General features: G+C 41.4%; 1 protein-coding gene across 15 annotated transcripts; it reads right to left on the bottom strand.

The window, feature by feature from the left end:
- Positions 1 to 73: 73 nt before the first annotated feature.
- Positions 74 to 26,389, bottom strand: c2cd5 (C2 calcium dependent domain containing 5). 15 transcript variants are annotated; one of them, XM_026176051.1, is made up of 31 exons: positions 25,818 to 26,389; positions 25,277 to 25,385; positions 25,043 to 25,129; positions 24,740 to 24,911; positions 24,553 to 24,648; positions 24,100 to 24,255; positions 23,779 to 24,016; positions 20,949 to 21,064; positions 17,846 to 18,070; positions 17,329 to 17,417; positions 14,511 to 14,619; positions 12,629 to 12,682; positions 9,776 to 9,890; positions 9,525 to 9,623; positions 9,306 to 9,417; positions 9,139 to 9,218; positions 8,557 to 8,743; positions 8,310 to 8,471; positions 6,594 to 6,638; positions 5,983 to 6,123; positions 5,836 to 5,899; positions 5,641 to 5,702; positions 5,420 to 5,518; positions 5,197 to 5,286; positions 5,010 to 5,088; positions 4,484 to 4,576; positions 3,942 to 3,974; positions 3,524 to 3,655; positions 2,196 to 2,389; positions 1,964 to 2,110; positions 74 to 1,874 (listed from the first exon to the last, which is right to left on the bottom strand). In XM_026176051.1, exons 2-31 carry the CDS (start codon positions 25,364 to 25,366, stop codon positions 1,749 to 1,751), a joined length of 3,492 nt encoding a protein of 1,163 aa, XP_026031836.1. In that variant the 5' UTR covers positions 25,367 to 25,385; positions 25,818 to 26,389; the 3' UTR covers positions 74 to 1,748. The 15 variants fall into 15 exon arrangements, with proteins under 15 accessions (XP_026031836.1, XP_026031833.1, XP_026031835.1 ...); XM_026176048.1 differs by lacking the exon at positions 20,949 to 21,064 and adding an exon at positions 20,188 to 20,345 and having other exon boundaries at positions 25,818 to 26,386; XM_026176050.1 differs by lacking the exon at positions 20,949 to 21,064 and adding an exon at positions 20,188 to 20,345 and having other exon boundaries at positions 3,554 to 3,655; positions 25,818 to 26,385.
- Between the last annotated feature and the right edge of the window lie 175 nt (positions 26,390 to 26,564).

Genomic DNA, 26,564 nt, shown 5'->3' with positions numbered 1-26,564 from the left:
AACTACAGATCCCGTTCTATTTTTATAGCTCATCAAATTAAACAAATAACAATAAAAACAAGAAACCAATAGCTGTCACTTTGACTCAGGTTTATTGTGCAAGACCTATCAGGCAAGCATACAGGGTCATGGCAATAAAAAAAAAAATGGGTCTGCATGCTGCTAGTCAAAGAGCCAAAGCTTCCAAGTATTTACATTCAAGTTTTAGACACAAACATATGAAACTAATCACAAACAGCTGATCACACACAAAACAGAGTACCACTAATCCTCTGACACAGTGACACAAAAACATCATGAAACTCATTGCACAGCTGAATTAAGTAGTAGGACTCTTTAACTTACAAAAATACTAGAAATCTGATTTTTTTCTCTTTTTTTTTGGAGAACATTTACAGTCTGTTTTCAGGTGGCACAGACACTTGTAGCTGCTCCCCCCCCCCACCCCCCACAATAGACAGAAGACCAGCAGCAAGACTCTAAACATAAACACGAGTGCCCACGAAACAGCGATTAAGCTTGGCGAAGGTATGTGAAATTTGACACACACAGATAAATGCATCAAGAGGACGTCAGTTGCTTCGATACCCAGAGATCAAGGTTTAAATACTTCAAAACAACCTCATTTTTTATATTCTATTACAGATCCCTGCTACGACATCCCAAAGACCCGCTTTATATCAACTCACCAGTTTTGTTTGTATTCATCTGACATCACACCTGTCACCATTTCCCTGCTCACTCCAGTTGCATGTGAATAAAAAGCATACCTGCTATGCCACTTGAATTTAAGATAAAGCAATATAATCTAATAGTTTTAAATAGCTTTATACTGAATATATGGTAATGGCTATTCTAAAGGGAGTTATTGCTCTACAAAAATATGTGCATATAACACCTGTAATTTTGGCTTGTGTTATCTATATGCATGTAACATGAGTTTCCTCCCAGAAATACAGCTGTGACACCATCGTTCCACACTTGCAGAACAATTTTGGACTTCCTCTGAGAAACACTTTAAAACTAATTAGCAAGATTCTCAAAAATTCAACATGAGCCCAGTTTAGACATAAAACATTAAAATTGGACAACAGTGAACGGATCACATGTCCACCTGGATTCTTTGGAATTAGCTTCAAAATTTTCCACTTCAGGCTATTTTTTCTATAGTTTAAGAAAGAGCACCACTCAGTTGAAATTTAAACACTTGCCTTGCCTGATGCATAATCTGTTCACTTGGTGCTCAACACATGGGATGAAAATAACTGAGTAAGAATTTGACTGTGTTTTAAAATCATTAGCTTGTATCCCTTTTACTTCAGTCATTGAGCGACATCTGTGATCCGTGGATGGACAAATCAGTCATAGCTGCCTTACTCATACCCGACTGGATGACCAATATACCGTGGCTGCGAGTGACCCCAGCATGGATGGCTTTAATATGAAGGTTAGGTGTAAGGAGTCGGTGACTGGTTTTAAATTAAATGTTTTTAAATACTTTGAAATTCCATAATATGTCCTGCAAAATATGTTCTCTTTAAACAAAAAAGAAACATCCCACACTCCTATATTAATATAGATTGCTTTGCATGCTTGAGCAATGGTTCTTTATTCGCTGTGTCCAAGCCTTTGGATCTTTTATAGAGTTTTAAGGCAAACATAAGTCAGTCAGATTTGGACGGCTAGACTTAAAGTGTGTTGACTTAGTGTGTGTTTCTTGGAGCCAGAATTGGGGACCAGTGTCATTGTCATGTAGCCCCATCAGTTTCACTGCCACCGGTCTGTCCAGTATTTGCCGTAGATGCTGAGGACTCCTGGTCTGTTTCGCTGATGCAGATAACCGCATCACCGCTTACATTTATGAGACACTGAGCCTAAGAGAAGAACAAGTACACAAAATTTAATCAATTGAACAGCCAGTATTGAGATAAACCGCCTGTTAGTAATGTGCAGTTTATATCACCTGATTTTTATTCGGATTTTCCATGAACACACATTCTTTCATGCTGTAAGACACAACTGCATTGCCGCCGAGGGCCGCTACATGGGCTCGAACCATCGCAAACACCTCTGCGATGAATGAGTGAAGGAAGCCGCTGACACCGCCTTCCTGCACAGAACAAAAACACACTTTACGTTTAAAACTGCGCAAAATGACCGCGGGACTTTGGATATTTTACTGACGTCGCTCGTACCTCCCGTAATGATGTCGTCTCTCTGATAAAAAACATGTTGATAATGCCAAGGTATTTAATGATGCGTGTCCCGGGAAGGAAGGAGAGCGGCGTCATCTTCACCACCGTTACCGAGCTGCCTCCAAACGAGCGACTGGAGCGCAGCGAGCGGGAACGTCCCTCTTGAAGCGGACTGCAGCGCTCCAAAGATGAGACTGCAGGTTCAGAGAGAGTGTAGGCAGAAGCAAGTGGGAGACGTGAAGAGAAAAATAAGAAGAGAGGAGAGGGGATATAAAGAAAAAGAAGAGATAAAACGGGAATGGAGATACCAGAAAAAACTCAAAACTAGTGGAAAGATTAAAAGCAGACATGAGCCTTGAAGCAGAAAGAAATGTCATAGTGGAATGAAAATGCAGAAACTCAGCTGTTAGGGTTTGCACAGCAAGAGTAAAATGTGCACTTACATGTGCTTAGGCATGTGTGTGTGTTTGTTAGATTTACATGCAGCATTGAGAATGCAATAGACAATCACTTGGCGCGTGTGCGCTGCCATGCATATCATGCAGTTGATGCAAACAAACAATTACACATGTCTGCAGACAGAGAGACAGACCTGGGCACAGCTGTTTACAAGTGTGAATAGAGTGCTTACAGCAAAGTACATGAGAGATTTTATTCTATATGTTGGCATTTGTGAGGAAGGCTTCAGACATGGAGACAGACAGAAACAGCTGTGAGGCTGAGGCTGGGCACATGTACACAAGCCAGAGTGTGAAAGATGCTCCAATATCTTATTGCAAATTTACCTGATGTGGCTTACATCCATCAAACCAGGAACCTTCAGAGCCACATATTAGACTGTAGTTTACTTAACATGCACAGATCTGAAAAGTCACACGAGCTCTTGCAGAAAAGCTTTGACCCCCGCCCCACCGTGATTATCAGTGTGTTCCCAAACAAATCAGACATGAAATCCTTTAGCATTCATACAGTGTCTCCTCCTATCTTCCAAGCATAAGAAGAATCAGTGATGCAAAAGCAGGGGAGGGGAATAAAAGGAACCCTCCGGAGGTTCTCATGAAATTGCTGCAACCAACAAGCTATTTGAGAAAAATGCTGCACACAAAATGCAAAAACCTTTCTAATGTGACACACTGTTTTTGGCAAGCTGCAAATTGTGGATCCCTCTGAGGGGCGGGGCGTCAACTTTCACACTCTAGCCAAAAAAACAAAAACAAAGCTGGTGCTTGATTTACAATGCTCCGCCCCCCAGTGGCATGCATGGAGGGGTGTGTGCGCGTATGTGTGACCGCTTGTGAACCGTGTTCTGTATTTGTGGGTATGATCACCAGAGTGTGCTAGAGACTGTGTCCTCCTACTTGTCTTAACTGATCCTCGTCTTATGGTGTGAGCTTTCAGCCTAAGCAGCTCTAGCCAGGTGCTGCATCTGTCTGCAAAGGAACCGTAATCAACGGAGGCAGCTGGAGAGAACACACACGCACGCACGCACGCACACACACACGCGCACACACACACACACGTGCATTCACAAACGCAACAGCAACAACAACAACAAGAAAAGAAAACGAAAAGACAAAACAGAACACAAAACAAACGAACAGAAAAGAACAAAACTGGATGAGGGTTGGGAGCTGTGCAGGATAACTCTGTCCGAGACTAAAGGATGAAAAGTCAAAACAGGGCAGTGTAGTAGTTTCGGTAGCGGGAGAAGGGGCTGGGAAAATAAAAGACAAGAAGGTAGCTTACCTCTGGGTGACATGTTGGTACTTTCTCCGACACCTGTCACACACACACACACACACACACACACACACACACACACACACACACACACACACACACACACACACACACACACACACACACACACACACACACACACACCATCACAGTCTAACTTTGTCCTTGTCGGAAGGTGAGAAAAGTTCAGTAACAACCGATTACTGCCACAAGGCGAACACAGCAGGCGCTGCCTAGCTTTAACCATCACCCCCACCCCATTATCCCATGGCTGTGTTAGCCTAATGCAAATGGGGGTCACCAACACAAAGTCTCTTCTAGACAGCGTCACAGACTGTTATCTAAGTTCACGGCAAAACAAACTCTCACTTGTCTACTACAGTTCATTTACCTGCTGATCGGACTATAAGCAGCTGGTTTTGGCAGAGCTTTGCAGCTGGGGTGAATAAAGAGACTGTATCTGATGTGTTAGTGGACGAGATGGGTGATACCTGTTTAGTGAAGCAGGGTAACGGAGGTAAGGGAGGTAAAAATACAGTTAATGATACCTGAGATTTTGGATGCTGTCTGAATGTTGGAAGAGGACGAGTCTGCACACAATTCCAGGGGAAACTGCAGCTGCTCTTCAGCCTCAAGGCTCCCTAAAAAGATACACACAAAAACCACACTCAACTTTACACACAGCACTAGCAGGGATGTTTCTAAAAAGCAATACACTATTTAGAGCAGGGGTGTCAAACATAAGACCTCAGGGGCCAGAATCAGCCAAAGTGGGTTGTATGTGGCCTATCGTGTAAAATGAGTTTGACATCCTGGCTTAGATCCTAAAAGAATATTTGTTTTCCTACTTCACTAATAATCATGCAATAATTCTCAGCTTTGCTCAATATTGATATCAACTTACCTAAGCTGAGTTATTGCATTATTTGGAGTCAAGTAGTGGCTCACTTCATAGATACAGCTTGAATTTTTTTTTCCTTGACTGATGAGTACTGAGTGTATTAAACTGGACGTGAAAGCTTTCCTTCATCTGAGCAGAGCTTTAACTGAAGTAAAATTAACAGAGAGACTGACCTTTGTTGATGGGCTTCTCAGCTGTCTTCTCCTGAGTCTGTTCCTTGTCATAGGTCATGGCAACGGCTGTCACTGTGACCTGCGCAGGGAGACGAGCAGAGGAACAGCAGTAGATAAAAAATTTTCTCTCAATTACATTCACTGCTCTGGCAGCTTGACAAATGAGTGATAGCCTGAATTGTCTCACCTGTATGAGCTCTTCTTCTGGCACTGCTACGGTGAAGTTGAGATGACAAAGACAGCAGGGGATCATAGAGCGCAGCTTGAAGTAAAAACTCTGAAACAAACATGATGAATTGTAGACTTGTAAAACCCAAAACTAAACACAGACAACCATAGCAAGTTCAACTAAGAAAAAACCCCCCAAAAAACAGTGCCAGTGTGAAACCTGCTCCATGATGGTTTCTTACCTTCAGCAGGTTCTCACAGAGGTCAGTAAAGATCTTGTTTAAGCCTTGGTTAGTAAGATTGGCATTGCTCAACCTCAAAACCCTCACTGATGTAAACATCTGTCAACATAAAGGATGACACAGATTTACACAGATCTGAATTAATACTTAATTGTATTTATTTCTAAAATAATTATTCTGCAATAATGGTTAGTATTGCTACAACTACGTTCGGTACGTACCTGTACTCCTGAAGTCCAGTTAGAAATCCCAGGCATATTTTCAGTGTTGCAGCTGTAGAAACCTGAAGACATTGAAGCAGATGCAATGAAGCACAGAAACAATGGCACCTGCTAGAGCTTGGACTGAATTATTAACTTGTGTGCAGTGCATAACGATCCATTGTAACTGAACCAGAGTGAGTGTGCAGCATGTACCTGTGGGGGGAGGTGCATCGATCAGGAGGGAGTGGATATCCTCCACGGCATCGGTGTCATCAATCTATAGGAGTGATCAAACATTGTCACCATTTAAACTGGCATTTACAACTGGCGTGTACTGATTTGATTTGTACAGATACACACCTCCAGGACGAAGGCATCCTTTTTGCCGTGGGACAGATCCAGTTCTGATAGCTCGTCTGAGCTTTCCGAGTGGGAGCGAAAAAGTCTGGATCGATGCCTTGGCTCAGGGATTGGAGAGCCCACCCCTTCCTCTGCAAGCTCCTGCAAGCAAAACAGACGCAGCGTCCGAGCAGACGGGACGTCAGAGAGAAAACCAGAACACCGCAGAAGATCACATCTGTATCTAACATCTGTACATCTGTACTGTAACTAGTAGAATGACTGTGTTAGTAACAATCCACATGCTCTCACTCACCCAGTCAACTTTACTGACACACACTCATGGTTGGTGTTAATTTGGGAAAACGCACACTCGCACACACACAAATATATATGCAGGGGAGAGTGTGATTGGTCAGGGGAGATGGACATAATCAAAGTACGTTAACAACTTATAAAATGACTTTGCAGTGAGTCATCTGAAGAGGTGACTCTGGTGTGGGTTATGTATTATCCCCACACACAAAAAAAGTCCCCAGTTAAGAGCTGCAATTAATAGTGTGAGATTAATAGTGTGAAACACTTGTCATGCTTTGCTGCGTCTCACAGCTAAAGGTTGGCATGCTCAGTACCATGTTTATGCCGCAGAACACCTCAGGGTCCAGGGCAAATAATTTCTTTAATGATCAGAGAGAGACAAGAGGGGTAAGTTTATCACGATTCACAAAGAACAGAATATACAGCCCAGGCATATATGGACAGTTAGAAGTTGTTCAGCTTCAGCACAGAGGATTTAAATAAGATGACATGTACTACATTAAAGTGTCAAGTCTTAGATTTCACTTGAGAAGGTGTGCATCAGTATGGAAAGGACTGCTTCCTATGCACGGCAGACAACGTTTAGGGACTCTTTCTTTAATCTGACCTTCAGCAAGTTGAATAGGTCTCAAACAGATTTGGCTCAAGTGATTAACACAGCGATTGAAAGACAGCTCACTTCTTCACCCTGGAAGGCTCTTTGGTTGCTTCGGCTATGTGCCTGATGACCATTTTTAATGCATCTAGAGAATTCACCTACAGTGCACACCTGCACACTCGTCCCTATGCTTTTTTTCAGCAGTGAATTAATTAACAACTAGCAATATGACATTAGCAAACACAGCCATATGGGCTGAAACAATAACAGAGAGGGGGCTTTAAGTCAAAAGATCTATCTATCTAGCTATCTAGATCAGGGGTGGGCAATCTCAGTCCACGAGGGCCGGTGTCCCTGCAGGTTTTAGATGTGTCCTTGAACCAACACAGCTGATTTAAATGGCTAAATTAGCTTCTCAACATGTCCTGAAGTTCTCCAGAGGCCTGGTAATGAACTAATCATGTGATTCAGGTGTGTTGACCCAAGGTGAGATCTAAAACCTGCAGGGACACCGGCCCTCGTGGATTGCCCACCCCTGATCTAGATATATATACACATATGACTTGGCCCCTTTGTTCTTCTGATCCTTTAATCATGAATTAATCTGGTCACGAATTCTTCCTTTAAAAGGTGAGAACAAGTTATGTACTTGTGAAGCATTTCTGGCTTGCTTTTCAGCAAGTTTTTTTTTTTTTCCTTCACCATGATTTTCAGATTTTCTGGAAAACAAATACCAACATGGAGTTCTTTCTCTTTCATGTTCAATTCCTCTCTTCTCATTTAATGACACATAACTTCTACTTGTAACTGAAGATTAAGTGTTGATAGTCAGCTCTGAGCCATGACACACAGCCACCCAGGAAACAGTTTCCAGTTGGCCGGGCACTTTGAATCTTTGTAAATCTTGACCCTTTAATGTTGTATCCAATCAACAAAGCTTGGAGAACAAAATAAAAAGGTAACTGTCCACATAACTATAGTCTGGACTGTATAGTATGTCTCATAAAATGTTTTTTAACACTGTAAAATATCACCAAAATAATGGAAAACACTAGTATTGTCCATACAATGTAAAAGCCTGATGACAATGCACTAGTCTTTAATATTCTTGGTCATAGACCGTAGATATTTTTTCTTTCAAAGTAGAAAAAAATGTGAAAACTGTTCCCACTTGTTGCAGTATAAAATGACCACAAACAGTGATGTTATAGCGCATTCATCAGGGTAAGTTTTTACCATGTCTGAACATCATAAATTTTAACTTTTTTAGTTCTGTTGTGCTAAAAGGCTTCATACATGACACCACAGCTACTGCAGTTGGAAACAAACCTACATTACCACAAACCTGCCCTGAAAGGTGAGACTTTTCAGGCTTTATCACAAAGATCAGCTTCCATAAGTTCACTGTATCAGCAAGTGTTGACTGTCTCACCGGAGGATTTATTTGATAGAGCTCTTTGTTCACAGCTATGGTGTCATTAATCCTTTTCTGAATGGATGATATATGCTCGCTGCTCAAGTCTCCTGGAGTCTTCCCTGCTATCTGGATACCCCCTGGAGCAGGCAGAGCTGTCAGGTACACACCTGTAGCAGACTGAACACACACACGTTTTCTTCGATTAAGATCCACCACACATAAAAGCGACATAATCACTTGTTAGCATGAAAGGTTAACCTACAGCCAGACCCAGGAGCATGTTCTCGCCAACACTGATCTGTATGTGCAGGCCAAACAGCGCGTTCATGCTCCGCAGTTTCAGCTTATTCATCAGCTGAGTGTGTAGCTCATATTCCATGAAAGGCAGCAGGTTAGAGATGGCCGTTGCATTCGCTTCTCCCTGGGCTTTCTTCTTTAGACGGCACAGCCTGACAGATAAGAGGCACTGGCATTGAAGGTGCATTGATTCACTCATAGAAAACCTGCTTGACTGAACCCAATTGAGGTCTAAAATTGACCTTGATTGGTCAAAATTGCTCACTTTGATAACTTCCTTTGATGTCAAAATGCATCGTCTGAGGTGTATTGTTTAGTCCACATGATACCACTGAAGAATATTGGGTCTTATAAATTATGTTATCTGAAATATCTACTGTAAAAGTTATAATTTATAGCTAGATTATAGAGTGAAATGCTTGTAATATTCTTTACTTTTATAGATTTGATTTGTGTGTTTTTTTCCCTAAGTAATATTTTTTTAAAGCCTTTTAACTCCTTTTCTGCTAATATCAAGAAGGGTTTGTGGGTTTGTGAGGTGTTATACCTGGCCTGGATAAGGCAGCCCTTTCCTGCAACAGCTGCTTCTGATGGCAGGTCAATTGTTGTGAAGAGCACATCAGGAACCTTACAAAAAAAGGCAGTAGTTATTGATATTTTTAAAGAGCAGAAACCTTTTATTTAACCTAAAAAGAAATTAACTGTATTTGATACCTTTTGTCGTCTACAGTGGTAACAATAGGTGAGCTGTGCAGGGAAGGGCATGTTGAGCTCATCGTACGGGATGTGACAGAAGCCACAGTTCGGTGGCGATGGCTCCTCAAACCTGGAGAACAACAAAAACCAAAAAGGTGCATTGTCATAAACACGTGATGACTGACATTCAGACTGTCCGAGACTTTGAGCTGAACAATAAGAAAAAAAGAAACCAACCTGTGGTCGGTGCAGCCGATGTCCAGGCAGCCTTCACGCATGTACCGAGGATTCAAGATGGCTGCTGTGCCAGATGCGGACAGAATACACACCTCCTCGCTGTTTTGAGCCAATGGGAGAAATGAAAAGAGAAAAACAAAAAGGCGCAATGAGAGCAGGACACAAAGAGAGAAATCACAAGGATCCAAGTGTTTTGTACCAAACTCGGGATTAAAGTGCATCACTTTTCTGTGTGTTTACGCAGTACATACCAGATGCTTGTGCTCTCACTGTACCCTACAACCGCATGGCAACCGAGAGCTCTGGCATGAGATTTGATCTCCTGGCGAATCTCCTCCCACCAGGCATCGCGAGTCTCGGGCTCATCTGCGAAACACACAATTCTAAATCAAACAGCCTTCACGAGGCATTTCTAACTGAATTATTTATCAAAACACCTCACTGAACACTAAAATATAGGTTAAAAATGCAGTACCCTCACAAATCCAAACAACACTAACAGGAAATCTGTGCATAATCCGGTGCCTAATCTGACTGCTTTGACTTACCAGAAAATCAACAAACAGCCAACATTACAGTTTGTATTTTCTGATGTTTTATGGGTTAATCAGTGTATCAAAGCAGGCCAAAACCAACCGTGAGTTTGTAAAACAAACTGACACTGAAAATGGTTTGTGAGAATTTCAGAGAGATGATGATGATGAAGGCAGAGTCAATGGTCAGACAAGATTAGTTCATTAGTGGACATCATATAAATGTTCATGTCTCCCTTCTCTTTGTCTCCTTTCAGCCAGCTGCACTAACCGAAAGGACACAGCCACCAGCCATTATGTGGCTCTGCTAGTATAGATAGAAAATCTGGTATAAAAGAAGACACTACGCCTAATTTTAAACGTGCTTTCCTATCCTGGTGACAAAGCTAGTAATTTTAAAGCGATCGAGCCTTCATCATACTTATGCTAAACCATGGGTGTGTTTCAATATTCTCATGAGGCTTTGCTCCAAACATCTTTTTCTTTAAAGCCAAATCATTGCAAGTTGAGAGCTTAATCATAGAGCTGGGCGATATGAGATTTTTTCATATCACGATATGTTTTTTTCATTTCAGGCGATAACGATATCTATCACGATATAAGCCAAATAACTATATTTGTAAGATTTAAATGTGCCGTTGCTCACAAGTAAAATGTGAAATAATCAGCAGCTTGTTTTTAAATATTTATTTCCCATAATAAGTTCAACAGGGTAGATGTACTTAAGGAACATGAGACTTTTTCAGATAAATAAAGGCAAATATTGCAAACTACACAAAAGGCAGCCGCTAAAGCGTTTAAGTTTCAAAATAGAACAAACGAAACAGACTAAATTGTCAATTCCACTTAGAAACAAAATATTAATTCTAAAAATAAATCTTAGTTTGTTTTACAGAAGAACAGACAAAACTGACTAACTTTTGTCAATATCAAATAAACTGAGAACTAAAAGAAAATTCTCAATCTCTCCTTGTTGTATAGCTTAGCTTTTCAAACAGTTTTAACAGTTACTTTAGTCTGACAAAAGCCGAATGACGAATTAGCGCTTCCAGTCAGAGACTGAGGCTACGTCCACACGTACACGGGTATTTTTGAAAACTGAGATTTTCCGTTTTCGTTTTAAAAAATAATCCCGTCCACACATAAAGGCAGAAATGAAGGAAAACGCTGCTATGAACATGCCAAAGCAGCAGGTGGCGCTAGATTCCTAACCGTGCAGAAATGTTGGCCAATCAGAAGTCTAGAAGCCTCGGTGGGAAAAAGTAAACAAAGCTGGGGCATAGAAGCAGAACAGAGTCGTATGTGTGGACGGACAGTAACTGTGTGTATATGTAAGCATTTAAACACTGCAGAGAGTAGAATTAACAGTAACAGTATTGTAGAAATTCATTTCACCGAAACAATAACGTGGCGCACAGTGTGACGCATGCACCAGTTTATTGTATTTCCAGACTTGCTGACCTTTTTTTTTTTTTTTTTTTAAGAGAACAAGAGCGGCGAGGTCTATCGCGATAGCTTAATTTCTCTATCGAGTAAAAGTTATATCGCGATACATATCGTTATCGTTCTATCGCCCAGCTCTAGCTTAATCTGACTCATATGGTTGTTTTAGGCTGTTGAACAAAGAGGACATGACCAAAAAAAAGCTACATTAGAGTATTGAGCTTCACCCCATGATTCCCTGGGAGCGCTACATGCTGACAGAGCCTCCCAAATACAGAGAGAAACTCAAATGGTAGGTGAGACAGGGGAGAGGAATGAATGAGGGGGTGAGAAGAATGGGCTGTGAAACTGAAGAGATGAAGAACAATGACTGATGGTCAGGCATTAGGCCCATGAGGTGGGTTTCTTTAAACCAGAAGCAGTTATGTCAAACAGGCACAGGCTCACCAACGTGCACACTCATGACCACGTGCACAGTCATGGGCAGAGAAGGGCCATATTCATTCACTAGAGTCCATCAAATCTACTCCATTATTTAAGTCAGCTCACCTCTTTCCCTCCATCCCCACCGTAAAGTCCCAGATCCAGTTAATTTTCCTCAACTGCACCCCCCAACGACTTCTTTCCATGCATCCATTCATCACTTTTCTCTCTCTTTCGCTTTCTTTCTCTCAGTATGAATACGGCCCAGTGAGTTAAGGATGCACATGCCTCAGTGGCTCTTTGTGACAGAGTAAACCTCCTAAACCTCCTCTGGTCTAGACAGGTTTGACCACAATGTTCATTCGGGAAGCGTTAGAAACAGCGCTGGGACAACGTTAGTGAAGAGCAGGAGCTCTTCTGTGCAGCAGGATGAGCTGGGTGTGGGGTAGCCAGGCCAGGCTGGATGGGGTGGGGACGCAGGGCATGCTCAACTAAACTCAGCACACACACACGCAAACACACAGATTAGAGAGAGGAAGATGGCAGCTCACTGAAGTCAGACGTTTTCAGCAATATGAGGCTATGCTGAATTCTACTTAAGCTTTCTATGGGGGCGTTATAGTTTAACACTAAGCAGACATGGGTTTAATTTCATTGAGCTGCCATCATTCCTGTGGGTGAGAGCATTAAAAGGGGGGAAAATACCTGCAGTGACACTATTCCAGTCTAGCAGTTTGTATGAGCGCGTGTTACCCAAGGCTGGGCCAGAACACACCGTTAGTACAGAAAAGAGAGAAAAAGAAAAGAAGAGACAGTCTAACAAACCGACACAGCACAACGGAAGCACTCCACAATCACTATGCAAAGACAGACACCACTTCACAGTCACTAATGCGACGACAAACTAAGTTAGGTCCTATTGAAACAATCTGACAGAGAAGAAAAAGACTGATGAGGAAGAGAGGAGAACTGAGATGAGTAAAAGCGTCAGGCTATATTTACTTATTTTGTTTTTAACATAAGGAGAAGAGAAGCTCTACAACACAAAAAGGAGCATGCAGCGACTGTAAGTACATGTAGGCGCACTGTGGAGTTTTCACGTAAACAAAAACGAATGCGTCTCATCATAATGCACCGGGCATGTTCTTACTGTAAATGCCCCCCTGCTCCGATTTTAAATCATCAGTCAACAGGTTCAAACGGTGCCAGTCTGGAGCAGGCCGACCAACCTGAGTGAGTGATAGAAGTCATCTGGGTTGCCAACATTTAGCTGCAGTGATTCAACAACGACGGCCTTGGATGCATTTATAAAACATTACATGAAGTGCTTTTACATGCATTAGCTAATGTATTTTGCTAATAACCAGCAGATCAAGCCTGAGTTAAGCAGAGCATAACTGTTAAGTTATTGTTGTTATTGTCGAAGTAAAAACAAGCTAAAAAAGTAATGCACTTGTAAAAATATTGCTCCCCGGTGCTATTTTTGAAGAAAAACTCCACAGGGTACCTTTGATGTTTTTCTGTAGTAGAAAGGCAACAGTGAACAGGGCTCTTTTCAGACTGCTTTCCAAGTTAATCCTGGAGTTTCAATCAGGGTCATTGAGTCTAATTTAAACAAGACTACAGGTTTAATCACAGCACCTTTTTTACAGTCTTATTTTAGTTCCCCTGTCCACTTCTGACAAGAGCCCTGCTTATCCTAACCCAGCCCACATTCATCAACACTCCCCTTTGATTAGATTCTCAGACATCCTTCATTCATATTGGTAGGCTATTAGTAAACTGAGCTAAAAGGTAAAACTACTAAGTCTATAAACTGGACTCAGGCATTTCAACACTGTTAACAGGCAGGTGATCACCTGACGAGCAAATGTCTGTAAATCTCATTTGAAGGTGTATTTATTATGCCCCTCTTAACACAAGAACAGATTCAACACACTGAGTTCAATAAAGACAGAGAAAGGCTGGCAGAGCTTAATCAAGACACCACAGCACCCCGATATGTTGCCACCTACAGCCAACCACACACACAACAGAAGTAGCAGGCAAAACACTGGAGCCATGCGCCACTACTGCAATTCAGCCGCAGGGGGCAGCAGTGCACGACAACAACACAGCAACCACAGCACAGGCACACACACAGAGCCACCACATGACCAGCACAGACTATTAATTACATAAAGCCAGTGAGTCAAACGACAAGGTGAAAGTTGCCCCTATCCATAAAAATGTTTGACACATGTGATGATAGCCCATCCTAAAGTTTAGAACAAACTGCAGACGCAGCCTATCGGCGTGACCAGGAACAGCTTTCACCTGCTACCTACAGGACTTGCAGATAAACTTAAGTCTGACCGTCAACTTATTGTTTTTTTTTTCCTTTGCAAACAAATTGGGAGTAGGACCATACACTGGAAAAATTTGGCAACACAAGAGGATAATGGGTAGCATTGACTAACAGCCATTTGCAACGAGATCAAACACACACAACACTGTAGGGTCAATGGAAAAAGCTCACTCTTATCTTTTCATGGCGCGATGGACGAGCTACGTTAGGAACTTGTGTGCTTTTGTGTGTTGAACTCACCGGGGTTGTGTATCCGATCCAGTAATTTGACAGATCGAGCGCTGACCACTCCACCAACATGAAGCAGAAAACCAGGCGGGAACGACGTCAAGGTGAAGAAGGGGAACTCCTACACATTTAATTAAAAAAAAAAAAAAACACACACACACTGGTCACTTACAGAAAGGGCCTTTCCAGTATTTTTGTGTCTCATGTTTACTTATACATTGGTGAATATTAGGTTCTCAACTCAAAACTGAGTTCAAATATTTACTTTTTGCTGACAAGGCTAATTTGTTCTGCGTTAGGTAGGTGGTTAAAACACCACTATAAGATACAACACCTACAGTAGTGGGCAAAAGTCTTGAGTCAGCCTATATTTCTTTATATTTTACCAAGAAAATGGGAATTCTACAAACATAAATGAAATACAGTACATAAGGCAAAAACAGTTTTTACAATTCTAACTAGCCTGAAAGGTCAATAGGACCCCTTTAAATCTTCACTAAAGTGTGAAGTCTTTCAGCCAAGCGTCCTTCTCAGTAGTCTTCAGGAAAAGTTCTCCAGGCTTCTTAAAGAACATTCACGTGTTAATGTTTCACTTCATGTGTTTTTTTTTAGCCATGTATGCTTTTAACTCTTTTGTGTTTGGAATCACTGTTGTGCTGAAAAATTAAGCCACAGCGAGGTCCTGTGTCAGGTCTTTGCTGGATTTTATTTCCTTTTTTTAATATATGAATTTCAATTACTGTTCATCTGGTTCTCAGCTAATAGCTCTTTAAAAATCACCTTGTTGGTGCAAAAATACATCTATCTAATCATGTTACATTTGCAATTTTTCATAGAGTCAACTAAATAAAAGTGAACAAAGTGTTTTTTTTCTCATGGTCTGCTAGTAAAAAAGTCCCTAAAGATACAACTTAAAAATGTTTCTTTGCCAAGTTGACTGTAATGTGCAGACATATGTGGGTTAAATTCCTTTTTATGTTTGCATGATTAAGACATCAGTTTTTAGTGGCTTGACAAAAACAATAAGAAAAACTATCACGTACAAGGACTGGACTGAAAATGAATGAAAAAGCAGCCAACATGCAAATCAAAAAACCTAGAAAGACTTTCAGAACACTGGAGAACTACTGCTCAAAACCACCTACTTCCTGCTTGGAGGTAATTTAGTTTAAAAAAAACACACAAAAAACCCCCAGAAAAAAACAAGGGCTAGCTCAAGACCTTTGCACACTACTAATAAGATCTTTATATTGCATAACAAAAAAAATTAATTTGTAAATACTTTGAATAGAGATCATCCTATATTTTTAATATTTTTCAACCCCAGAAACCTCACAGTATCAATTCTATGCAAAAACTGAGAAATTGGAAAATCCTAAAGCAGAACCAGATATCAAACTTCACATTTTTTCCTCTTCCAATACACACTGAAGCAGGTGATTATCAATCAAAACTGTTTTTAAAGTCTAAAACATGATGCATGTAGACTTAAGTTACAGCAGGTATAGGATAAGTGGAAACATGCACCAAGGACAGAGTGTGATGAGCCCCCCATGCAGGTTTTGTCCACTGAGATTCCCCACTACAGCCTACCCATGTAGGAATAAAACTCAAAAGCATTTCAAATACAGCTGGAAATGATTGAGAAAAACATCTATGAAAGCCTAGGTATTTAGTGTCACTGATGTAGTGATTGAATTCTTTTGAGTCTACTGTATACACATGCATTCATTAGGTCTGGAGCTGAAAGTGAAGGACAAAGACAGACAAAGTAGTTTGCGGCTGTGAATCATTACTCTGATTTACATGCTTGTCTCTGCCCACTAAGAACACAGCTGGTCTTCTGTCTCTAGCCAAGTAATGTGATGCAAATCCATGCATTCACTCACACGAGGAGCAGGAAACAAAGCCTGCTGGTATTCATTCTTAGTTGAAGAGACAACACTCTTACAGAAAAGCAGAGGGACGTAGTGATTCCCAGCCATGCAGGACCAGTATGTGATGGATGGCTTCAGTGATCAGAAATCAGGTGGGAATGCCACAAATTTCAATCGTATCCACTACTCCACAAAAGGAAGATGTCTTCCAATTTGTCTGACAGCTCCTCCCACTCTGAGCCAGGTCACAAGAATGAGCTGATGAGATGAGTATGCTCATTCCTGTTTTTGATACGGGAAACCAAAAGTCAAACTCGGGAAATTTTTCTGGAAGGAGGGAGGCACTTGAGATGAATATCCAGACGAAACACGAACAGTCTCAAACACACCCCTTCGAACAAGAAGGGAGCCCAACTCCTAACCTCAGGCACTCTGCCTTACATGTTTGTCAATCTTTTAGGGTTTGGAGGGTGCAGAGCAATAAAAAAAAAATTAAAAAAAAGAGCTAGGTTAGGAGTTGACTCAGGCTAGGTGGTGGTCATCCGCTTGGTTAGGGTTTCAAGGGAAAGGTGGAGAGTGAGAAGGTGTCACACTGATGGGACATACCCTGGCGTTTAACAATAACCCAGAGGAAGATGCTCCCTGAATAGCATAAGTGGTCGAGACACAAAAAATGGAACATTACTTGGTCTTACACAGACCGATCCCCATTAAACACCTCTCCAATGTCAGTTATGAATTTGTCACAAAGAATGCACCTGTGTTAAAACTCACCATTTGCACAGAGATCTGAGGCTGATATGCAACGCCAACACAAATGTCAAACCCTCAACTCTCCAAAATGGCTCGTCAGCTGTGACATTGCATTTCAGTCTCAGGTGTCTGCACCAGTAGTGAGCTAGTAATTAATTGTTTGTAAGCGTGGACGATGAGTGACACCATTGTCACCGTACCCGCTGCTCAAGAGCTGTCTGCGTCTGTTGTCTGAGGAGGGTCCTCAGAGGTCCCGCCTCCTTCCCGGCGCTGCCTCCACTGCCCATTCCTGATCACAGAGGAGAGCCTGGCTTCAGTTTTGTCATTTTAAACACAAAAGTCAGCCGAACACAAAGACAAACAAACTGTCAGGTGATTATTACATTGCAGCATTCATGTTAAAACAAATCAAGAGAAAGTTGAACTTGGATGAAAAAAAAACCTAATGATCTTCAGCCTCATGAACCTCAGACTAACTTATTCTGATCATTTAGTGCACTAGAAAATACATCAAACCACATGCTGGGAGTTAAGGTATTCAGAATAGGACTCTCACAGTAGTTTTGTGGACTGTGAGCAGTTAGTGTTTCTGACAAAACCAGTCAAGACAATTTGGGTGTGAACAGTCCTGCTGTTGACCCATCAAATGAGTGAGATGCCAACACTTCACTGTTATAAGGTTCTGGCACTCGGTGACACACAGCAGGCCTACTATACCGGAGGCTGCCAGCAGCAGGTCCTCAGTGAAGGACACGCTCTTTCTCAGCAAGGCAGAGTCTGACTGGATGGAGGAGAGTGGGGCTGAGGTGGTTGCCCTGGGATTAGAGCCACGACCACAGCCCACTGAGCCAGAACCAGGAAGGGACAGAGTGTCTGTGGAAAGGATGGGGGAGCTGGGGCAGAGGAAGATCCCAGGTCTGCATCTCACTGAATGGGGCTCCTCTATCCAACAGCAGAGAAAAAGATGGAGGGTGCATAAAGAAAACAGATATATTGAGAATGGATAGGCAGAGAGCATTGAAGAGAGTAGGTAGAAGCACAACAACTGAGAAGATGGAGAAGAGCACGATGAGGAGGAAAGTGGACACAAGCATAGAGAAATGAACTATGCAAAGTAGGTAGCTAGTATTAAGTAAGCTGGGCATTGTACTGATACTGACCTTGGTGAGCGGATCAGCTGTCAATACATTACATGGCTGGTCCACATTTTAATTAAATTAGCATGCTAACTACAAACTGATGACTTTCAGTGTTGCAGAACCCAAAATATACTTTCGATTCAAATAATTTAATGACATTTATCAAATGTGCACTGTATGTACTGGTTGTAAGGAGAGAGAAAAAGGAAAAATGCTGAAGAATGATGGGAAGCAAAAGCCATTTTCACACATGAACTCCAGACAATCAATGCTTCTGATCATGAGTCATTTCTCTTGCTCTCCATAATTTTATCTTCCCATCATTATGGTACAAGTTGATCTTGGTTTCAATCTGTCCAAAGATTTTTCTAGAACTGTGAAGGCTCTTCTAGATGTTTCCCGGCGGTCTGATCTGGCCTTCCTGTCACGACCTGTGAAAACCTCAGTTCAGGCATCTCGTTGATTGTTCCAACTTTACCAAAAGTGCTCTTCACTCGGTTAGATGTGAAGCTGTTTTTCCTAAACATGGAAATAATTCTGTTATAGTGGACTTTACTTGTCTTCTGTGGTTTTTCAAGCCTTTCGATGTTGCTGAACTGGCTAGTTCATTTCTTCTTTTTAAGAATACACCAGAATGTTGTTCCTTAAAGCTGATGCTCTCTGTTTTCTTTTGGTCTTTCAGCCAAATGATGAGCACTTTAACTTGTATTTATACATCTCTTGATCTCATATTGAGGTCAGCTACTAAATGCAAGCTCTAAACTTGGAATCAGCCCTAGATTTTTTTATCTGCTTTTAAATTATCACGGAATAACAAAAGAACATTCCTCTGAAATTGGATGTAATGGACTATGTAAACAATTGGCTGTAATTCCTAACAAGTTAATGCAATAACTTTGTCAAATGCCTCGAATTAAAGCTTAAAAGTCTACAACTCAGTCAAATCTTATTGAAAAAGTGTTAAATCCTAAAGACTTAGCTATACAGTGCACCCAAAAAGTATTCACAGCTGTAGCAGTTTGCCATGTTACAGCCTTATTCCAAAAATTGATTAAATTCATTTTTCTCTGCAAAACTTTGAGTATGATGCCACAAGCTTGGAACACCTATTTTTGGGAAGTTTCTATCATTCTTCTTTGCAGAATCTCTCAAGCTCCATCAGAATGGACGGGGAGCGTTGGTGCATAGCCATTTTCCGATCTCTCCAGAGATTCAATCAGATTCAAGTCTGGACTCCTGCAATCTACATGTGAAAATGGCTTAAGAGGAAAAGAAAGGAGGCACAGAAGAGGAAACATGAGCAAGAAAGATAATGAAGTGGAAAGAAAGGAGGAATGTGGATTAGGGGAAAATGTAGGTCCAATCCTGAGGGCTCGGGAGGGCAGCTGTGGTGAAAAGTTCCTCAGTTTTTGTGGCATTGATTAGTGGCCTGCATTAAAATGTGCTTAAGTTGTCCTTAGGGCAGAGTTCTACCAAAATTATCTCTTGCTCAATGATTAACCATAATGACTACTAATGGAGAAGTGACCTTCAATCAACAACAGCCCCCATGAGACACAGTGCTTCTAAAGCTACAACAACAAGGGGACGGAACAAATACAGAGATCTGGTGTGCCTTCAGGCTATGAAGCACATGTTTCATATTACAAATATTAAAAATGTTTTTGGTTTTTTTTGTTTTGTTTTTCAAAGTGTGAAACAAGAAGACACACCAGGCCACTGAGGACAAGTGGGAGACGAGGCAAGGCTTAATAAATATTTATAATAAAACTTACAACAGAAAATAATGTTAAAATATTCTTAAAAAATGAACTGAATAAACTGAATTTGAAAAACAAAACCACACAGCAGCACCAATATGAAGTGTAGGAGAAGGGAGGGATGAGAATGGGAAAGAGGGACGGGGCCAAGTATTCTTACCCGTCTTGGGCGTCAAACTGAGGTCTGTGTCTGATGATGAGGACTGGCGGCTGCATGGCTTGGAGGGAGAGAAGGGGGGAGGAGAGGAGGAGGTGGGAAGGGCTCTGAAAGGGGTTGGCGGGCCGGAGGACGAGGGCAGATCCTCAACAAATACCGGCCTGCCAGGAGAACATGACACACACACACACGTCAGTCACCACTGCACCCCTCTGAGCGTTTGTATGTGTGCGCATATGTGGGTGAGAGTGAACCGAGGTTGTTAAGTGGAAGGGTGACTTTTTAATGTGACACTTGTTTGCTTTGGGTGAGGTGTGTTGTCAGGTGCTACGCATGGCTGGAAAACAAAAAAACAAAAGCAAGCGTGAAAAGCAAAAAGTAAGGACGAAGAACAGCACACGCACACACACATAAATGAAACTAAAGAAAGCAATATGGCAAAACAGACAAAAAAAGATCAGATTAACAGAGGATGACGAGCTGAAGCATGTGTCCCAGTAGAGTGAAGCAAAGGTCAGGTGACTGTAGGGTGATTACAGGCCCTTCCTCAGAAATGCTGATGCAACTGCAAACCCGACTGCCCACCCCGCAGTAATTAGAAAATGAGAAGTGGAGGGATTCCAGACTAAAAATCATTTTTAAGGACATAAGGGTCTGTCTACCTTCTTTGCCTTGATGCTTCTATCTTATAGCTTTATTGCTACACTGCATTTCTGATTTCCTGCCTTTCTCCTGCACCTATTTCCTTTCCTGCCTCTGCGTACCAGTGAAGATGAGTGTGGGTACAGAGACTGAGAAGTTCTGGGACAGTCTCTGGGAGCTGCAGACCGAATGCACTGGGCTGTTGTGGGTGGAGCGGCATCCGTGGGCAAGGGGAGACCTGGGCCAATCAGCAGAAAGAATGAGAGTGAGAGAGAGAGAGAGAGAGAAAGACAAAGAAAAAGAGAGAGAGGAAGACGAAGGGCCGATATGGACACGAGCGGTGAGAAACGTCCAAATCCAAATGTTGGCAGAAAGGAAGAAAGAGGTGCACACAAGAACCAACACAACACAACATTGCAGTAGAGTGAAAAAGGGAGACAAAAAAGGAAAAGAACAGCAAAAAGAGGTTGTTGGGTTTTTTTTGTTAAAACTCCCACTTTTTGCACTGTTATTCAATTTAAAGTCATGTGAAAGAAGCACAAAAACAACACGCAGCTCTCAGTTTGAAATCTCAGTCTCACACATATACAGAGCAGGGATGCAAACACGAGGGGAAAAAAAGGTAACGAAAGCTCTACAGCAGTACAGATAAGTAACCAAAAATAAGCTAGCCTGGAAAGAATTTCTTTTTATATGGCTCCCTGGGAAACCTTAAAATTCTCCATTATGGCTGAAATATTAAAAAAAAAAGTAAAAGAAAATAATCAGCAATCATTTTAATACATGGAGTAACTGTGGATATCAATTTTAAGCAAACTGATTAAGAAAGGTCCTTTATTTTATAATAGTGTAAAATATCCAACCGCTACATCTTGAACTGTTGGTCAAAAAAAAAAGAAATCTGATGACCTTGTTTTCCACTTTGGCACCATTTTGTTCTCATTATGTCTTTTTTGTTTGTTTGTTTTTACTGAAAAGTAAGTAAAGGAGGCCTAAGCAAAGATAGATAGACAATTAAATAAAAAAGTGACTGTATTTTTTTGTAGTAACTAAAAGTGCATTTATTGAAGAGAAGGAATTGAGACTGTAAATGACTGGCAACTGCCCCTCAACCTCCTAGTGTTTGATATAAGATATATATCGGATGACGACATAAAAACGTCTATAGTTTCATTTTATGCTATCGTTTGTTTCGTGGTGTCGCAAAATAAACTGTTTACGGCAATATTTTTTCATTATTTTGATGGTCACTGTAGTGGCTATATTAATTTCTTAAAGTTCTCTCTTTCTCTTATATTTAATATAACCACACTACAGACAGACAAGCGTTTGATTTTAATGCATTGTGGTTAGCAACAACGACGGTAAATCCACCGCGTGTCCGCTTGTTCCACATAAACCTTTCACAATAAAGCTCAAGATCCTGTAGAGACTTTTCAAAATAAACTGAATCACGTGAAAGATGCAGAGTGTTTACGGATGAGAAGCAAAAAAGAGCAGTCAGGTGCTAAAAAATAAACCTTAGACTCAAACGTTAGAACAGGCTTTTCCTCGCAGCACGCTGTGTAATAAATACTCACAAAGAAAACGGCGGCCGTTACAACTTATGTCTAAAAATGTATAGTTTCATGCATCAGTTAAAACACTGCACTCCAGGTACGATGCCCAGCTGGAAACGCTTCAGGCAAGTCGAGCTGCCCGAGATTCACAGAATTTACAGAAAATGTTACATTTTTGTGATTTACATCGTTATCGGACGATAGATGTCTTAATATCGGAATATGAGATTTTGGTCATATCGCACAGCCCTAGATACACCTATGGGGAAATTAAAAATCTGTTATTATAACCTTATCAAGTTATTGAATTCACAAGACTTGACCTCTGACCTTGAGGTCAAACCCAAAATTACTAAATGGATTTAATTTAGTGGAATTTCGCTTTATACTCACTACTGCTGAACAGTGTCAGTAAATTAAACAACAATAAATACCCGAAAGAGATTAAACGACAAGAATCCCGAATCATGGCAGCTTTAGCTCATTGAATAACCAGTTTAAAAACAATCAAGAATGTGTGTAATCACAGATAGCTGTTTAGATTCTGATAACATAGAAGAAATAGGGGTTTCTTTTACAACACTTTCTTAATTGCAAGAAAAACCAAAATGCAGGTAAGTCTTAAAGGAAAGATGAAGAAAGACAATCATAACAGAAAGAAGAAAATGAACTCCGGTACAATAATTACGCTCGCTTCGATTCATCACTTTGTCCTATTTTTAGTGGACATTCATGACTGTTCTCCTCACCGAAAAAAAAAGTTTTCCAATTAAATTCACACATTTCATCTCACCACCAGCAGATGTTTACATCCCCGTTACACAAAATCTCACACGCCGACACACAGATGTAAAGTTTGAAGAGAATAAGAGGCACACAAGCGCACCAAGTCGTTAAGGTTACAGGAACTGGATGTAAACCACAAAACAAATCACTTATGATGGGAAAAGCAGAAAAAAGTGAGTAACCACATAGTTAGAGGCACAGCAGAACATGTGTACTAGATACACACTAAAAAGATGCAGCACTAGAACATGCAGAGGCAGAGCAGAAAGCCATGCAAGAGGAGTCTAAAAGAGCAGACACAGACAAGGGAGGAGGAGGGGGTTGAGGATGGCTGTGTGTGTACTGTACATGTGTGTGTCTCAGGTTATGTCGTGTGCTGTTAGTTTTATGATGCACTATACGTGATACAATGGACACACCAAGTGCAAAGGGGAATCAAGAGGTACTGAGACACACACAGGAGTGTGCACATAAACCTTTATACAGTACACGCTTTAATCCACACACTCTCCCTCTCGTGCACACACAATCGTCTTTCCCATAACTCACAGTCTTGCACATAAAAGAGGTAGTAGTGTGCATGCTCGTGATGTTGGTTCATACTCACTCCTTTCCATCTTTAGAGGGGGAATTGCAGGCATTGGAAGCAGGAGCTGTGTTTGGGTGCATGTGTGTATTGGTGTTAGGGGCACTTCCAGAGCTGAGTTTGTCCAGCGTGCAGGCGGTACCTATGGCCCGGACCACCAGGCCCGACTCTCCTTCCAGGTCGAAACACTGCAAGTAGCCCACTACTGCATTCCCACCCATCTCCAGCACTTTAAGCCCTATTTTTCTCTGTAGTTCTCCTGGACGGGGGGGTAACACACGGCCATGTTAACAAAACAGGGAAAATTGGGGCACTCATTCCTCCACACCTGAATTTCCTTACCAGACATGAGAGAGATGAGCCTCTGTCGCGCTTCATTGGAGGCCCTGGGAGTTCTGATACGGTCAATCCACTGGTACTCTGGATCTTCATTTACCACGAGTTCCTCAACAAAGCCGTGCACCAAAGTTGCCCTGTAGCACTGTGGAATACATGTGGCTGCCATACAAAAACAGAGGGGAAGGAACTTAGATTTCACTAGAAAGGTTTGTTATAGCTGATATTCCATCTTTACTGCACAGTTTTAAGTGGTATTTCCTTGTTTACAGATGTGCTGATGGCACTGACACGGCTTATAATTTTGCTGATTAAGGAATAACCCCTTTTTTTGTTGGCAAGATCATTATGACACAAAAAACTTGATTACAATGCCATCTAATGAACTGCTCTCCCTCACATAAATCTGAAAATTGTGTCTTATGACGCATTTAGAATCAAAAATCCACCCAAACTTACTGCAGAAAAACTTGACCCCGCATGAAGACTGTCTGAAACGGTTCAAATCGTTGAAGAGTTCCACTTTAACAATGACGTTTATTTCCCCTCGAATTCCTGATGACAAACAATAGAAATATAGATAAGGCCATGAAGAAAACAAAATAAAATTAGTGATCATTGTGGATGGATTAGCTGATTCTTATACCATGGATGGTATCATAGATGGGAAACCAGCCAGAGATGACAGAAGCAGCCTCACTGTAAAGCAGTGGATCAATGTCAATGTAAACTTTCCCTATGGCATCATTAGCACTGTAAGTGTCATGGTCCAATACTGTGATCTGCAATGGCTCATCCTGCAAGTCCTCATCATCGACCTACAGACAGCAAGGCATGAAGAGGAACAAGAGGCAAAAGCGAGGAGGAGAGTTTAGAAATCTACAGAATCTGATTGCAATTTAATGTAGTAATAACATCGGTCCCTCATGTTCAAAGAGAGGCATTTTACCTCAAATTTGAACCACTCCGAGTTCCATTGTGGATTGAGGGATTTGGGACAGACATCAGTTTTGAAGGTTGTGTTTCCAAACTTGACCTGGAACGTAATCAGACACCTTTTTAAAATGCCTAATTGCTTTTCTTGGCTCATTTTAGAGGGGAAGTGACTATCAGCATTAGGACAAACAGTTCATGTACAGCCACACTGCTGTAAACAAATTAAGTACATAAATTCTTCTCTTACCTCTACGAAAGCATCAGTAAGGTCACTGGCTCTGTCCATCACAGGCAAGTGGCGCCCTGCCACAATTTTGGCCTTCAGTTTCCCAGGCATGATTCAATTTTACGCTGATCTGTCAACATATATAATTAAATCTGTCAACACTGCCCTTAGCAACAGGAAACATCGAGGCGTCGGTAAACATGTTTTGGTGATAACGTGCAGAGCCCCTTCCTCTGTTTACAAGCTCACTAGCTAATTAGCTAAAAGCTAAACTAGAATTTGTATTTCTTGTTTTTCAAAAAGGTTGATCCACTCGGTTTGAGGTTATCTACAGGATTGCCGTTTATCAAAACAAAACAAAAAACAAACTATCAGTGTGCTAGATTAAGTTAGCAACACGAGGCTAACACGAAAAGCCACTTAGGTTAACTGCATTGCAGTCAGAATCTCTTTAGCTCTAGTTACCTGATCGGCCATGTTTTTACAGTCACACGGCAAAGCCTCCACCTATGCAGCTACAAAATAAGCATGTTGTCTTCAGTGCAGACTGTAGCATCCTTACCAGTGCTAGAAGATTAACATACAGCTGGCCAAGCAGCAGCAGTCTCGTTTTACTCGGACATTATTGTTGACAGTCCACCGTTCGTCTGACCTCCGTGTCTCTCCCATAACACGAGACGTGAGTTCCCAGTACACCACACAGGAAAGTGTCGCTCAACTTAGAAATCATCCAGCCGCAGATATTGCGGCTTTACAGATACTGGCGATGCTCTACAAATGGCATTACTGTTCACTAACTATTTATTACACACGTCCCGCGTAAATACAACGGCTAGCTTGACAGCATGAAGCCCATGATGAATGAATTCTCACTTGGGGTTGTTGTGTGCTGCGTTTGTGTGTACCTCGTAAAGATGTACTTTAACATGCGAACGTTACGTCGACGCGCCCCTGCTTCAAATAAAAATAATAATATAAGAAATAATATAATATCTTTTTCCACTAGGATGATTAAAACGTGCTTATATGCAGTCAAATTAAGTTTAGCTTTTCAGTAGTTCAATTTCGCTTAATTTTATCTATTTCAATAGCAGCTCCCCCGTTAAGTGTATCCCTTAAAGGCATCTTAGAGATTTGGTTTGAACATGCGCAACTTTGACAACTTCGTTTACCTTCCATGTGACCGTAGCACGAGGAAGCAAACACTCCCAGTATTATTAAAATAAATGCAAAATGTTTTGCGTGCATGGGTACTGTAAGAGGTTACGTGATAGATTTTTTTTTAACAATCCTGCTGTTGTATTTTTTA

This window comes from Astatotilapia calliptera, chromosome 7 (genome assembly GCF_900246225.1).
Source record: "Astatotilapia calliptera chromosome 7, fAstCal1.2, whole genome shotgun sequence".
NCBI classification, from domain to species: Eukaryota; Metazoa; Chordata; class Actinopteri; order Cichliformes; family Cichlidae; genus Astatotilapia; species Astatotilapia calliptera.
Note: the sequence above shows the minus strand (reverse complement) of the source record. Positions and strands in the feature narration are given on the sequence as shown.

Excerpts from the sequence above, each read along its gene's own strand:
- c2cd5 (XM_026176048.1), bottom strand. The coding sequence starts at position 25,366 with ATGCCTGGGAAACTGAAGGCCAAAATTGTGGCAGGGCGCCACTTGCCT. Across the intron at positions 8,472-8,556 it reads ACATGCTCCTGGGTCTGGCT|TCTGCTACAGGTGTGTACCT; the intron begins GTAGGTTAACCT and ends GTGTGTGTTCAG. Across the intron at positions 5,089-5,196 it reads CAGAAGAAGAGCTCATACAG|GTCACAGTGACAGCCGTTGC; the intron begins GTGAGACAATTC and ends CTCCCTGCGCAG.